Genomic DNA, 15,741 nt, shown 5'->3' on the forward strand with positions numbered 1-15,741 from the left:
ACCTTGCTTTGCTTCAACAATAACCTAGGTATGTTACAGTTATTCCCTTCATCGAAATCATTGATATGGATAATGAACAGCCAGGGCCTGAGCCCCAGTTCCCTGCAGCACCCCATTAGTCGCAGCCTCCTGACCCAAAAGTGATCCATTTATTTCTGCACAATTTTCTGTCCATTAACCAGTCCATCCCAGTATATCTCTGGCAATCTCTGATTTTGTTTAATAACCTCTTGTGTTACACTTTATCAACGCCAGAAGGAAGTGAAAATGAATAAGGTCATTGGGTATGAGAGGAATCAAGGGATATGATGGTCAGTTGTGAAAGTGGACTTTTGGTACAGGTGTAACCAGGATTATTTTGCTGGAAATGCTCAAAAGATCAGGCAGTATCTGTGGGGGAAAGAAAAAAAAATAGAGTTATTGCTTCAGATTGTAGAAGAGGATTTGGCCCAAAGCATAACTTGGCTGCTTGGTCTGCTGAATATTTCCAGGATTTCTGTGGTGGGAAAAATGCTGATGTGCGCCACCGCTGTTATGGAATCAAAGAGCTGGAAAGCACAGAAACAGGCCCTTTGGCCCACCATGTCCATTCTGACTTTTTTGCCTATTTACATCAATCCTATTTGCCTGGCTCCTATGCCTTGACTTTTCAAGTGCCTGTCTAAATGCCTCTTAAACTTTGTAATTGTATCTGATTCTGCCACTTCCTCCGGCAGTGTGTATCAGACATCAACTACTCTCCGTTTTATAAAAAAAAAGCCCTTTCCCCTCAAATTTCCCTTAAAATTCCTCCTCACCTTAAACCTATGCCCTCTCGTTTTTGATATTCCTACCATGGAGGAAAGATTCTGACTCTCTATCCCTTTCTAGGTCTCTTAAATCTTATTTACCTCAATCAGGTCACCCCTCAGCCACCTTTGCTTCAGGGAAAACAAACCCAACCTATCCAAATTTGCCCCATAACTAAAGTCCACCAATTCAGGCAAAATCCTAGTAGTAAGTCTCTTCTGCGCACTCTCCAGTGCAATCGTATCCTTCCTGTGGTATGGCAATCAGAACTGCACACGGTACTCCAAGTGTGGCCTAACTAGTATCCCAACTTATATATTCTATGCCACATGCTTTCTTCACTCTATTGCCTGTGTTGCCTTTTTCAGGGAACTATGGAATTGAAGTCCAAAGTCCCTCTGTTCATCAACGTTCTTTAGCTCCCCCCCATTTACCCTTACTTGACTTCCCAAAATGCATCACCTTGCACTTGCAATTAAGTTCCATCTGCCGGTGGTCTGCCCAATTTTCCATTTGATCTAAGCCTTAGACAGCCTTCACAAGATCACAAGACAAATGAGCAGAAGTAGGCCATTCAGTCCATTGAGTCTGCTCCATGAGCTAACCTAACCTATTCCTAACTAGCCCCAATTTCCAGCCTTTTCCCCATATCCCTTGATCCTTGACTAATTAGATATCTATCAATCTCCTCCTTAAACACCCCCAATGATCGGGCCTCCACAGCTGTATGTGGCAAAGAATTCCATAAATTCACTACCCTCTGGCTAAAGAAATAGCTCCTCATTTCTGTTTTAAACGCATACCCTCTAATTCTAAGACTGTGCCCTCTAGTCCCGGACTCACCCACCAAGGGAAACAGCTTAGCCACATCTACTCTGTCCAGTCCTTTCGACATTCTAAATGTTTCTATGAGGTCCCCTTTCACTCTTCTGTACTCCAGTGAGTACAGTCCAAGAGCCGGCAAACGCTCATTGTATGTAAGCCCTTTCATTCTGGGAATCATCCTCATAGATCTTTTCTGAACCCTCTCCAACATCAGTAAGTCCTTCCTAAGATAAGGGGCCCAAAACTGCACATAGTATTCCAAATGAGGTCTCACTAGTGCCCCATAGAGCCTCAGCAACACTTCCTTACTTTTATACGTTTTACCTCTCGAAATGAATGCCAACATAGCATTTGCTTTTTTTTTACTGCTGATCCGACCTGGTGGTTAACCTTTAGGGTATCCTGTATGAGCACCCCCAAGTCCCTTTGCACTTATGTACTTTGAATTTTCATCTAGATAATAATCTGCCCATTTATTTCTTCTTCCAAAGTGTACAACTGCACATTTCTCAACATTGAATCTCATCTGCCATTTCTCTGCCCATACTCCTAAACTATCTAAGTCTCTCTGCAACCTTCCTGTTTCTTCAATACTCCCTACTCCTCCACGTATCTTGGGGTCATCTGCAAACTTAGCCACAAAACCATTTTCTCTGTAGTCTAAATCATCGATGTACAATGTAAAAAGAAGCGGCCCCAACACCGACCCTTGCGGAACACCACTGGTAACCGGCAGCCAACCAGAACAGGATCCCTTTATTCCCACTCTTTGTTTTCTGCCTATCAGCCAATGCTCCACCCATTCCAATATCCTACCTGTAATTCCATGAGCTCTCATCTTATTAATCAGCCTCTTGTGTGGCACCTTGTCGAAGGCCTTTTGAAAGTCTAAATACACAATATCCACAGCCTCTCCCTTACCCACCCTACCTGAGATTTCCTCAAAAAACTCCAATAGGTTGGTCAGGCAGGATTTTCCCTTCGTGAAAAAATGCTGGCTTGGACCTATCTTGCCTTGCACCTCTAGGTATTCCATAACCTCATCCTTGAGATTGATTCCAATAATTTTCCAACCACTGATGTCAGACTAATAGGTCTGTAATTTCCTTTATGCTGCCTCCCACCTTTCTTATACAGCGGAACTACATTTGCGACCCTCCGGTCCTCCGGAACCATGCTAGAGTCTATTGATACCTGGAAAATTATCACCAATGCCTCCACAACCTCTAAAGCCACCTCCTTCAGAACCCGAGGGTGCACTTCATCCGGTCCGGGAGACTTATCTGTCTTTAGTCCATTTAGCTTCTCTAGCGCCACCTCTCTAGTAATCTTGACTGAACTCAGTTCTATCCCCTGAGACCCCTGACTATCAGGTATATTGCTGATGTCCTCCATAGTGAAGACCGATGCAAAATACTCATTTAGTTCCTCTGCCATCTCTTTGTTATCCATTATAATCTCTCCCGCACCATTTTCAATTGGTCCTATATCAACCTGTGTCTCTCTTTTACTCTTCATATATTTAAAAAAACTCTTAGTATCCTTCTGAATGTTATCTGCCAACTTCCTTTCACAATTCATCTTTTCTTTCCTTCTTAGTTTCTTTCTGTAAGTTTTTAAAAGTTTCCCAGTCTTCTGTTTTCCCACTAATTTTTGCTTCCTTGTATGCCCTCCCTTTTGCTTTTATTTTAGCCTTAACCTCTCTCGTTATCCACATTTGTGTGATTTTTCCATTCATAACCTTTTTTCTTGGAATATATCTATCCTGCACTTTCCTTATTTCTTGTAGAAATTCCATCCATTTCTGCTCTGCCCTCCAACTAGCTTACTTTTCCAATCAATTTGGGTCAGTTCCTCTCTCGTGCCACTGTAATTTCCTTTGTTCCACTGAAATATTGACACACCTGATATCAGCTTCTCCTTTTCAAATTTGAAACTGAATTCAATCATATTATGATCGCTACTTCCTAATGGTTCCTTTACCTTTCAGTTCCTTAATCACCTCTGGTTCGTTACACAGCACCCAATCCAAAACAGCTGATCCCCTGGTGGGCTCATCAAAAAGTTGCTCCTAAAAGCCATCCCGTAGACATTCCACAAACTCTCTCTCCTGAGATCCACTACCTTCCTGGCTTTCCCAATCCACCTTCATGTTAAAATCCCCCATGATTATCTTGACATTGTCTCTCTGACATGCTTTTTCTATTTCTAACTGTAACTTATAATCCACATCCCGGCTGCTTTTAGGGGGCCTATATATAACTGCTATTATTGTCCTTTTACCCTTGCCATTTCTTAACTCCAACCATAAGGATTCCACTTCTTCTGACCCTATGTCCCTTCTTTCTATTGATTTTATATCATTGCTAACTATCAGGGCCACACCACCTACCCGCCTATCTTTCCTGTACACTGTGTACCCTTGGACATTCATAGCCTTCCTCGCTATCCACAACACCAACTTCTTTCATCTGCAAACTTGCAATAATGCTTCCTCTGTTCGTATCCGAGTTGTTAATATATATCACAAACGAGGGTCCCAGCACTAATCCATGTGGTACACCAGTGGTCACAGACTTCCAATCATAGAACAGAACATAGGACAGTACAGAACAGGAACAGGCCCTTCGGCCCACAATGTTATGCCGAACTAATTAAACGACTAACTAAACTAGTCCCTTCTGCCTACACAGTGTCCATATCCCTGCATTCTCTGCACATCCATGTCCCTATCTAAGAGCCTTTTAAATGCCTTTATCATATCTGCCTTGACTACTAATACCAGCACATGCCAGGCACCTACCACTCTGTGTAAAAAAAAACACAAACCTTGCCCTGCACATCTCCTTTAAACCTGCCCCTCTCACCTTAAGTGCATGCCCTCTATGCCTCAAATCTATGCCTCTCAGAATCTTACAAATTTCTATCACGTCTCCTCTCAGCCCCTGTCGCTCCAGAGAAAACAACCCAAGTTTTTCCAGCCTCCCCTTATACCACATCCTTCCTATAAAAGGGGCAACTGGAATTTAATGCAGTGCTCCAGATGCAACCTAACTAGAGTTTATAAAGCTGCAACATAACTTCCCAACTCTTGAACTCAGTGCCTTGATTATTATGCCTTCTTTACCACCCTATCAACCTGTGCAGCCACCTTCAGCGAGCTATGGACTTGGATTCCTAGATCCCTTTGTATGTCAACACTAATAAAGGTCCTGTCATTAACTGTGTACTCTCCCTTTACATTTGACCTCCCGAAGTGTAACAACTCACACTTGGCCAGATTAAACTCCATTTGTCATTTCTCTGTCCATAATCTGCAACTGATCTATATCCTTTGTCAATCAGAAGAGCATCCTTCCACCATTACACTCTGCCTCATATTGCCAAACCAATTTTGGATCCAGTTAGCCAGCTTGCTTTAGATCCCATGGTCCTTAACCTTCTGGACCGTCTACCACATGGGACCTTGTCAAATGCCTTTGTAAAGTCCATATGGACAATGTCTACTGCCCTGCGTTCATCAATATTCTTAGATACTTCAAAAAAAAAGGTCAATTAGGCAGGATTTTCCCTGCACAAAGCGATTCTGACTATCCCTGATCAGCCCCTACTTTTCTGAATGTACGTAAATTCTATCACTTCGGATTTCTTCCAATAATTTCCCTACCAAAGAACCCCCCATTCCTAATGTTCTACTTGTATGGATTCGTTGGATGTTCTTTCCAGGGTATACTGGTATGTAGGGTAAGTACTGCTGTTATGTTCTCCCTAATCATTAGTGCGACTACTCTTCCTCTTTTGCGTCCCCCTCTGTCACATCTGAAACTTCTACAGCCTGGAACATTAAGCTGCCAGTTCTGCCCTTCCCTCAACACAATAGCATCATAATTCCAAGTGCTAATCTATGCACTAAACTCATTTGATTTACCTGTGAGGCTCCTTGTGTTAAAGTAAATGAAATTGAGCCCGTCAGCCCTCCCGTGCTCTCGAACCTTTCTCTGTCTGCTCTGTACTACATTTTTCTCTCCCCACCTGCTGCATGGCTACTCTGTTTCCCCGCTCCCTGCCAAATTAGTTTAAACTCTCCGGAATAGGGTGACCAAAGCTCCCTGCAAGGAAGTAGGTTCCTCTCCAGTTTAGGTGCAACCTGGCTGCCTTGTACAGGACTCACCTGCCTAGAAACTATCCCAATGATCCAAGGACCTAAAGACCTACCCACGCAACAGCTCTTTAGCCATAAGTTCATCTATTTCTACCCTCCTAATTATTTCTGATCTTGCACTCATAATGATTCAGAGGGAGGCCATTTGTCCCATAAAAGCCATGCTGGCTCCTCAAGGAGCAGTCCCATTTGCCTTCCTTATTTTCCTGTACCCATGTAACTTATTCTGTCCCATACATTCCTGTCAACTCCCTTTGGATTCTTTTTGCCTTTAATCAGTAATAAGGGGTTAATTACTGTAGCTAAATGTGAGGAAACTTGCTGTCACAGAAGGAACGTGCAAGCTCAGCAGTGACAACACCCAAGGTCCCGTTTGAACCTGGGTCCCTGGAGCTTTGAGGTAACTGTACTAACTGTCTGCCCTTAAATGACTTTAAAATATTATAATGTAATTCTTCACTTGCCTTCTGAAGTGGATTTGCAGTTGAATCATTACAGACTTGTGTTTGACACTAATTGTCTATAGATTCATTTTGAGCATCCAAATGTCTCAGACCTATCTACTTCAAAATCCTGGATAAAACATCAGTCACCTTCAACAGCTCATAGCAAGAAATTATTTGTTCAATCAGTTCATAAAGACATTAAAAAAAAAAGGAGTAAAAGTAGGCCAAGTGGGCCCTTGAGCCTACTTTGCCATGCCTGATGCAATCTTTGCTTGAACACTACTTTCCTGCATTCTCCTCATAATTCCTTCACTCCTCCGTAGTTCGAACATCTTCAATATATTCAACGACTCCACCTTCACAGCCCTCTAGGAGAGGGAATTCAAAAGAGTAAGGACCCTGTGAGAGAAGAAATTTGTCTTCATATCCCCTTTTAAATGGGTGACTGTCCCACCCCACCCCATTCTCAAAGTCTGTTCCCTAGCTCGGGGAAATATCCTGTCAACATCCACTCTATCAATTCCTCTCAGAATCTTATATTATTAAGATCACTTCTCATTTGTTTACACTCTAATGAGGACAGGCCCAACCTGCACAACATTTCTTCTTATGTCAACCCCTTCATCCCAGGAATCAATTTAGTGAACTTCCTTGCATTGGAGGCAATGCAGAGAATATCCAAACTTGAATATGGAGACCAAAACTGCATGTCATACTGCAGATGCAATCTCACCAGCACCCTGTAAAGTTGCATCCAAATGTCCCAATCTTTATACACAATATTCCTTGCAATAAAGACCTATATTCCATTAGTTCTGCTAATCATTGTGCCTGCGTACCAACCCTTTGTATTTCATCCATATCCCTTTGCACTACAACGTTTTGTCTTGCTCCATTTAAATAATAATTTGCTTTTTCATTTTTTTTCCGAAGTAGGTAACCTCACATCCTCCCACATTATTCTCCATCTGCAAACTTCCTGCCCACCCAATTAACCTATCTATATCCCTTTGTAGGCTTGTTATGTCTTCCTCACAGCTTGTGAACCCATCTTTGTAAAATTAGTAAAAATGGCTGTGGTACACTCAGACTTTCAGTCATCATTAATATGGATTGAGGGTCCAGTTCAAGTGTTTGTTAGTTGCTAATGTCTAGTTACTACACATTTTGATATACTGTATGTTCTCATTTTTCCTAGTGCGTATCAGATGCAGGGAGCTCGTGAAGAAGATTGCGATTTATAAAAACCGACTAGCCATCCAGCTGCCAGAAAAAATCCTCATCTACGAGCTCTTTTCAGAAGATAATACTGACATGCATTACCGTGTCAAGGAGAAGATTGCTAAGAAATTTGAATGCAACTTGTTGGTTGTGTGCTCCCAACACCTTATCTTGTGTCTGGTATGTTAGTTAATAGATACTTTGGTTCATAGACATCATTAGTGCAGCTACTTTTTTTATAACTGTTACATTCTTGCATTAGGTGGATTTCCAATGGTTCTCAGACATCATTTTCAGGCTGTTGATGGCATCCGATACAGATAAAGAATTTTAGGAAAAGCATAATATTGTGAATGCTGGAAAATAGAAATGAAAATAGAAAATGCTGGAAATAATAGAGAAATATTTATAATTTCATGAGGTTGAACTTCCGTCAAAATGGCAAGCAGTTTAGAGATGTTGTGGGCTTTAAATGAGTACAGGCAGAGAAGGGGAGGCTGAAATAAAGGGGGGGGAGGCAGGAGTTGTAAATGACAAAACTGATGATGGTACAAGAAAATGGATTTTGAAGAAAAAAAGAGTCGATCTGTAGGAAACTATTTACACCAGATACTACACAAACAGTGGAAGAGTGTTGCAATAAACAATCTGCTGGAGGAGTTCAGTGGGTCGAGCGGGAATTGTATGAGTCCTGATGTAGGGTTTCAACCTTTTCTCCCACGGATGCTGCTTGATCCGTTGAATTCCTCCAGCAGATTGTTTATTGCTCCAAATTTCAGCATCTGCAATCTCTTGGGTCTCCACTGGAATAGTGGATATGCTCTTTAATTGTTGAACGTCATTATCAGGGACTGGATGGTGGCTAATAGAAAAATGAGGTGCTTTTTCATGAACTTCCATTGATCTTCATTGGGGCTGCCTGTGAAAGGTGATCAGAGTGGGGATTGGGAGGAGCATAAAACAATTTGAAGCTCAAGGTTAGCAATTACCAATTGATCTGTCTTTCCAGCAAAGAGGATAGTGCCTTGGGGTTGAGGGGAGCCAAAGAGAAGGTTGTTGGAAATGATTATAGAACTGTTGAAAGAAGAAAAAAAGATGTGTTTGGCATCATGCCAGAGATGTAGAAATGGTGGAGGAGCTAAAAATGTGGAAGCTGGTGGGGAGGAAGCTGAGAACAAGGAAAAACGAATGGGTGTGGGCAGAAATGCGAGTAATGGGATAAACATAATTGAAGGCCCAGTGGAAGGATATATTCACCTGAAGAGAGACATACCTCCCTATCTTTGCTTTAAATACTGTTTTATTTTAAAAAGTCATTTTAATATACAAGGATTTCATGTGGTACCTAATCAAAAGTCTTCTAAAAATCCATTTATAAAAGATTGATATTAATACCAATTGTTCCCTATGATCTGCATAGCTAGCTAAATCCTCAAAGAACTACATTATCTTTGTCAACCATGATTTTTCTCTTCTTAGTGACTCTGACTGTCTAATTATTTTATTAGTATTGTGTTATCACATCTGTTAGCGTTCCAGCACTTTATTGACAACTAAAGTAAGGTTTAACTAGTGTATAGTTCCCTATTTTGTGTCTTTCCTTTTCTAGTATAACATAATTGCATTTGCAATCTTCTATTTCCTTAGACTATTCCAGAATTTGAGGAGATGACCACTGATGGATACAATATCCCATAAATCTTTTGGAACCTTGGGGTGCAGGCTATCAATGGGTGGAGGAGGGGAAATGAGGGGTGTTGGGGTGAGTATCGGAAGAACTGAGTAGATCAGGAGGAGAGAGAAAAGCAACAGGGAAGCGGATTACCTGAAATTGGAGAATTCAGTGTTCTCCTGCCTCCACTCACTCCATCTCCTGTCACCCATACACTCCTTCCACTGGTTCACCTCCACCCACTGTTCCCAACTGCCCTCCTCACCTCCCTTACTTGATTCCATCGTCATCAGCCCTTTGTTGCCTCCACCTATCACCTCCCAGTCTCCCCTCTTCCCTCCCCATCTGCCTATCACTCCTCCTCACCTGGTTCCACTTATCACTTACCAGCTCTTGCTACACCCCTTCCTTTCAACCTTTGTGTACTGGCTATCTCCCCTCTGTCTTTTCAGTCCAGATGAAGGGTCTCGACCCAAAACGTCAACTGTCCATTTCCCTCCACTTTGCTGCTGACCCATTGAGTTCCTGCAACATCTTGTTTGTTGCTACTGATTCTTGCATCTGCAGTCTTTGGTGTCTCCCCGTTGATTCTACATCCTTTGGTTCCAAGATGAATTCAAATGTCAGCCTTTATTAATGTGGCTGACCATCCTCTCCCACCTTCTACTTTTCATTTGTCTGTTAACATAAAGTACCTTGGAGTACAGAAGAATGAGAGGGGACCTCATAGCGACATTTAAAATGTTGAAAGGAATGGACAGAGTGGATGTGGCTAGGCTGTTTCCCTTGGTGGGTGAGTCCAGGACCAGAGGGCACAATCTTAGAATTAGAGGGTACAGTTTCAAAACAGAGATGAGGAGAAATTTCTTTAGCCAGAGGGTGGTTAAATTGTGGAATTCCTTGCCAGGTACAGCAGTGGAGGCCAGATCATTGGGGGCGTTCAAGGAAGAGATAGATAGGTATCTAAATAGTTGGGGTATCAAGGGATATGGGGATAAGGCTGGAAATTGGGATTAGAATAGTTTTTTTTTCCTTCTTCTTCCTCCCCCCCTTTCTCATTTCTCATTTTTTCCCTTTTCCTTGGAGCAGACTCAATGGGCCAAATGGCCTGCTTCTGCTCCCTTGGCTTGTGATCTTATTTAATTCTCTTCCATGGTTGTTCTTAATTGCATATGTTACATCTATAACATTAAGCCCATTAATTTCTATCTGTGCCTCTAGTTCATCTACTTTTTACCATTTTTCCTTGAATTAGTTTCATCTTCTATTATATTTTATCATTAAACTTTCTGTTCCTACCTGTCACATTCTGCTTATAAGTACGCAAATTTCTATATTGCTATCAGGTCTTGAATTTTCCTCACAAATCTAAACCTTAGTCTCCACATGAACTTTCCTCAGCCAATTTTGCTAGCCTTCATCCCACTTCCAAAAAAAATATAGATATACGCCTTTATTAGATTAAAGTTCAAGTTATCTGATTTCCCAGGGCATCGAACCCAGTCTGGTTTAAGTGGAGCACATTGCACTGGAATAGCTTTCTCTTCCTTCACCACTGAAGCCAGTGACCCATGAATATCTGAGCCCATCTTCCACATGAACTGCATTACACATTACATTCTCTTATTGTTCCAGTCTGTGGCAGTTTGCATGTGCCTCAGATAACAAGATTATGTCTTTGATATATTGGGTTTTAATTTGGTCCCAGATTTCACAAATTCTCCCAGTAGAACTTTTAAGTTCACTCTTCCAGCCTTGGAAAAAAAAAGTATCTGTTTCTCTGACCATACTGTGACTATCATTTTCCTTTTTACTCCTTTCATGTGAGTTGCCTCCTGTGCCATAATGCCAGGCAATTTTACAGTCAGCTGTACACTCAAAAACTGAGGCTCATGTATCACTAAGTCCCTTTGATCTGGCCATCATTCATCCCACAATCTATCCAACAAAATATGATTAGAAGTTTGGTAATATTAAACAGATGATGTTGTACTGATCAAACCCCAACTAATTTAGTACAGTTAAAGTCAATTGGAACTGGTGGTAAGTAATGTTTATAATCCGCCTGATCCGTAGATCCCATGTCCCATTTCCCCACTGCTGACTGAATGTTGTTGTATATTGCTGTGAAAATTAGAACAATTTTTTTATAAAATTGAACTAATTTACTTTCATTCAAGAACAGATAGGTCGGCTGCTCCCAAACCTCTTAACTGCATGCTGTTTGCACGTAAGGTCTGAGTAATTTGCCCTTCTGCTCCACACTCCAATGTGCCAGTCAAAACGACTAAATCAAGTAGACACTGTTGAAGGTAGTGAGGCGGAAGCTTCTGTCATGCCTCTCTGTGGCACAATGTGTTTATTCTAGCCAATTACAGTGCACCTGCTGTGCAATCTGTTCTTAATGAATCCATTTATAAAGTTTGGCTCTTTTTCTAGTATTTGTCATGTATCCTATTTGTTATTAGAATGATGTTTCAATAGGATTTTTTAGTCAGCTCCAGGAGTTCTTATTAGAAAATGCAAAATTAAGGATTTTGTATTCCATTCATGGATTCGGATATAAAATGTTAAATTTTCTCTATATTGCATCTGTTTTCTTGATCTTGCTCTCTTGAAGTGGCTTTGTCATTTGGCTGATACCTTATGTGTGAGTTGAAGCAATGAATGCCAACAGGTTATTCCCCTTAAGGAAGATAAAGGTCAGCCTCACATAAATCAACTTCCTGTCAAGGTTTCTGAAAACAGTCAGGAATTTAACACCAACCAAATCCTTGACGCAAACTATGAGTTCTGAGTTTAATTGTAAGATCCAAATTACTACTGTAGCTGAAGTCAGCTAACTCAACAACGGTTCAGGATGAAACTTGGTTGGTATCACTCACTACCATTCCATACACAAATCACTGCCCTTCGTCTTTGATTTTCAAAAGGTAACCTCCAAAATATTTTATCTGTAATTTTGAACACTGAACACTTTGACGTTATACTTAAGGGATCATTAAAAAAAAATAAGCATAGTGTTCTCAGAAATTTGTGAAAAATTTATTTCTCTGATTGAAATGTCAATGCCTTGCTGTAGAATAAGTATGAAATTATTTTCACACCCTGCCCTTACTGTTAATAACTAAACTAGGTCATCCGGTAGACACTATTATATTACCATGTCTGAAGACCTTGAAAATCTGTTTCACAGCTGAGAAGTTTAGTGTTGCATGGAATTCCATATTGGAATTTATTTTAATTACAGAAGAAATTGAGCTGAAGAGATTTGTTGAAATAAAAAAAACTTGGATGAAGACTGACATAAAAGGCAGAGTGGAAAGACATAATGCTGACTCATGCAACTGTGTCTTTGTAAAATAAGGGCCAAAGGAAGAAGCTTTATCTAATTCTTAAAATTGGAAAGGGAAATTAGGAACATATTTTATGACTTTGAATTATGATGGAGAATATTGATCCTTAATCTGAGACATGTCATTGAAAAGAACAGTTTTATATTTCATGTCCTCCCAGTTTTTAGATGAATCTGACATGGTCCTTCAAATGGATAACCTGCAAGTTAGAAACTGACCAAATAAGGAATCACTGTAGAATCTGTCAGTAACTTCGAAACATCTATTTAGTTTGGAGCTGCTGCTCTTATCAGTAGAGTTTCCACCGTGAATTGTCCTCATAAAATGTAATGTTTGGTTTTGTTTGCGCATAATCAAAATTGTGAGGCTCATATAGTGAATATGTTCTGATGAAAGGTAAGACTTGAAACATTATTTCTCTCCACAGATGCTGCTTGACCTGCTGAGCATTTCCAGCATTGTTTTACTTTTAAAAGTTCTATTTTTGCCTATCATTGGCATTCTTAGTTAGCAACTTGCTGCTTTGCTAACACTGTCTTTATGTCCCATGCAGGAGAAAAGATTACAGTGCTTGTCATTTAGTGGTGTGAAGGAGAGGGAATGGCTCATGGAGTCGCTCATTCGCTACATTAAGGTTATTGGAGGACCAACAGGAAGAGAAGGCTTGTTAGTTGGTCTAAAAAATGGTCAGGTAATGTTAACTGAGGAAATCCATCAGGATTACTTGGTACTATTTACATTTATTTTCATTGCCTTTGGTATTCTGAGGGAGATTGAGAAAGATGTGTTGAATGTCTAAGCAAGAATTTTTAATGATAAAGCCTTTTCAAACTATGAGGGATCTAGGACCATGGTGTGATGTGGTCTTTTATAAACTTCTGGAAGGTTAGGTCCCATGGAATCCAGGGAAAGCTAGTTAGGTGGATTCAAAATTGGCTTAGTGGTTGAAGATTGTTTCTGGGAATGGAGGCCGGTGACTAGTGGTGTGCCGCAGGGGTCGGTGTTGGGGCCCTTGTTATTTGTTATTTACATAAGTGACTTGGATGCGAATGCACAAGGCTTGATCCAGTAAGTTTGCGGATGACACAAAATTAGGAGGTATTGTTGATGGTGAAAAAGGTTATTGTAGATTACAGGGGATCTTGATCAGTTAGAGAAATGGGCCAATACAGTTAAGTGTGAGGTGATGCATTCTGGAAAGTCACTCCAGCGTAGGAGTTGTATTATGAATGGTAGGGCACTAGGGAGTGTAATGGAACAGAGAGACCGAGGAATACAAGTGCATAGCTTGTTGAAAGCTGCATCACAGGAAGACAGGGTGGTGAAAAGGGCATTTAGCACGCTGGCCTTCATCAGTTCGGGCATTGAATATAGGAGTTGGGACATTACATTGCAGTTGGGATGTTATATTGTATGAGTCGTTGATGAGGCTGTACCTGAGAGTACTGTGTACAGTTTTGATTACCCTGTTACAGAAAAGACATGGTTAAACTGGAAAGAGTGCAGAGAAGATTAAGAAGGACTAGATTGCCAGGACTAGAAGGCCTGAGTTATAGGGAGAGGTTGGCCAGGCTAGGTCTTTGTTCCTTGGAACGTAGGAGAATGAGAGGGTGGCCTTATAGATGTCTTTAAAATTATGAGAGGTATAGATAAGGTGGATGGTAACAGTCTTTTCCTCAGGGTAGGGGAGTCCAAAACTAGGGGGCGCAGGTTTAGGGTGAGGGGAAAGATTTAAAAGGGACCTGAAGGGCAGAGAGTGGTGAGTATATGGAATGAGGTGCCAGAGGAAGTAGTTGAGGCTGGTACAATAGCAGCACTTAAGAAGCACTTGGATAGGTAAGAGGAAGGGAGGGGCTTGGAAGGACATGGGCAGAATGCAGGAAATTGGGATGAGCTGAGTGGGCGCCATGGTCGGCATGGACTGGTTGGGCTGAAGGGCCTGTATCTGTGTTGTATTGCTTTATGACTCTAACTTAGGTTAGGCTACAGCTGGATCTAGTGTGTGCATTTCTGGTCACCGCACTATAGGGATGGCACGGTGGTGCAGGTAGTAGAGCTGCTGCCTCACAGTGCCAGAGGCCCAGATTCAATCCTGTCCTTGGGTTCTGTCTGTGTGTGGAGTTTGCATGTTCTGTATTGCTATGTGCATTTCCTCCCACATCTCAAAGATGTACGGGCCCCTAGTGTGTAGATGAGTGGTAGTGCCTGGGGGAAGTTGATGGAGTGCTGGGAGAATGGGGTTAATGTAGGGTTGGTGTAAATGGGTGGTTGATCATTGGTGCGTGGACGTTAGGCTGAAGGGCCTGTTTCGGTGCTGTATGACTCTGTGAGAAAGGACATGATTGCACTGGAGAGGTTATAGAGGAGGTTCACCAGGCTGCTGCCTAGGATGGAATATTTCAGTTATGAGGAGAGACTGGATAGATTGGGTTTGTTTCCCCTGGAGCAAAGGAGGCTGATGGAGGTACACAAAATTTTGATAGGCATAGATAGGATAGATGATAAGAAATTTCACCCCGTGGCAGAGGTGTCTAAGAACAGAGGGCAAGATGAGGTGTAAAATGGTTAGAGGGGATTTAAGGATGAAATATTTCCCCCAAAGAGTGGTTGCAATCTGGATCCTATAGCCTGAGAAAGTAATGGAGGTCTGTACCAACACAACATTTGAAGAACATCATAGAATCATAGAGCATGAAACAGGCTATTCAGCCCAACCCGTCCATGCCAATCAGTGGGCATCCTTCCATATTAGTTCCATTGACCAGCACTTGGTGCATAGCCCTCTGTGCTTTAATGGTTCAAGTGTTCATCTGGACACTTAAGTACTGTCAGCAACCCAGCTCTTAGGCAGTTCATTCCAGGTACTTGCCTCTCTCTGAATGAAATATGTCCCCCTCATATCCCCCCGAATCTCTTCCCACTTGCCCCAAATCTATGATCTATGTCCTCTAGTTTTTTCATACCTCTGATATGGGGAAAAGTTTCTCACAGTTCTTCCTGCCTATACCCCTCATAGTTTTATGTACCTCAATCATGCCACCACCACCCCCCCCCCCCCCCCCCCCCCCCACCACCTCTCCAGGGAGAAAAGACCGAGCTTCTCTAGTCTTTCATAACTGAACAGCTCCCTCCCCAGGCAACATCCTAGTGAATCTCCTCTGTAGCCTTACCAGTGCTATCACATCCTTCCTTTACCTTGGTCACCAAAACTGTATGCAGTCTGCCGAAGGTTTTATAAAGTTGGAGCATAACCTCCCTACTTCTGTATTC

At 41.7% G+C, this 15,741-nt stretch overlaps 1 protein-coding gene across 3 annotated transcripts in view; it reads left to right on the forward strand.

The window, feature by feature from the left end:
- The window catches only part of ift122 (intraflagellar transport 122 homolog (Chlamydomonas)), a 163,510-nt gene that overhangs the window by 34,103 nt on the left and 113,666 nt on the right, over window positions 1–15,741 (forward strand). For all 3 annotated transcript variants that reach the window (XM_052017942.1, XM_052017940.1, XM_052017941.1), the window contains 2 exons: window positions 7,421–7,623; window positions 13,025–13,162. In XM_052017942.1, the coding sequence (XP_051873902.1) occupies window positions 7,421–7,623; window positions 13,025–13,162 (341 nt within the window). The remainder of the gene's footprint in view (window positions 1–7,420; window positions 7,624–13,024; window positions 13,163–15,741) is intronic.

Source organism: Pristis pectinata, chromosome 6 (genome assembly GCF_009764475.1).
Source record: "Pristis pectinata isolate sPriPec2 chromosome 6, sPriPec2.1.pri, whole genome shotgun sequence".
In the NCBI taxonomy this organism is placed as follows: Eukaryota; Metazoa; Chordata; class Chondrichthyes; order Rhinopristiformes; family Pristidae; genus Pristis; species Pristis pectinata.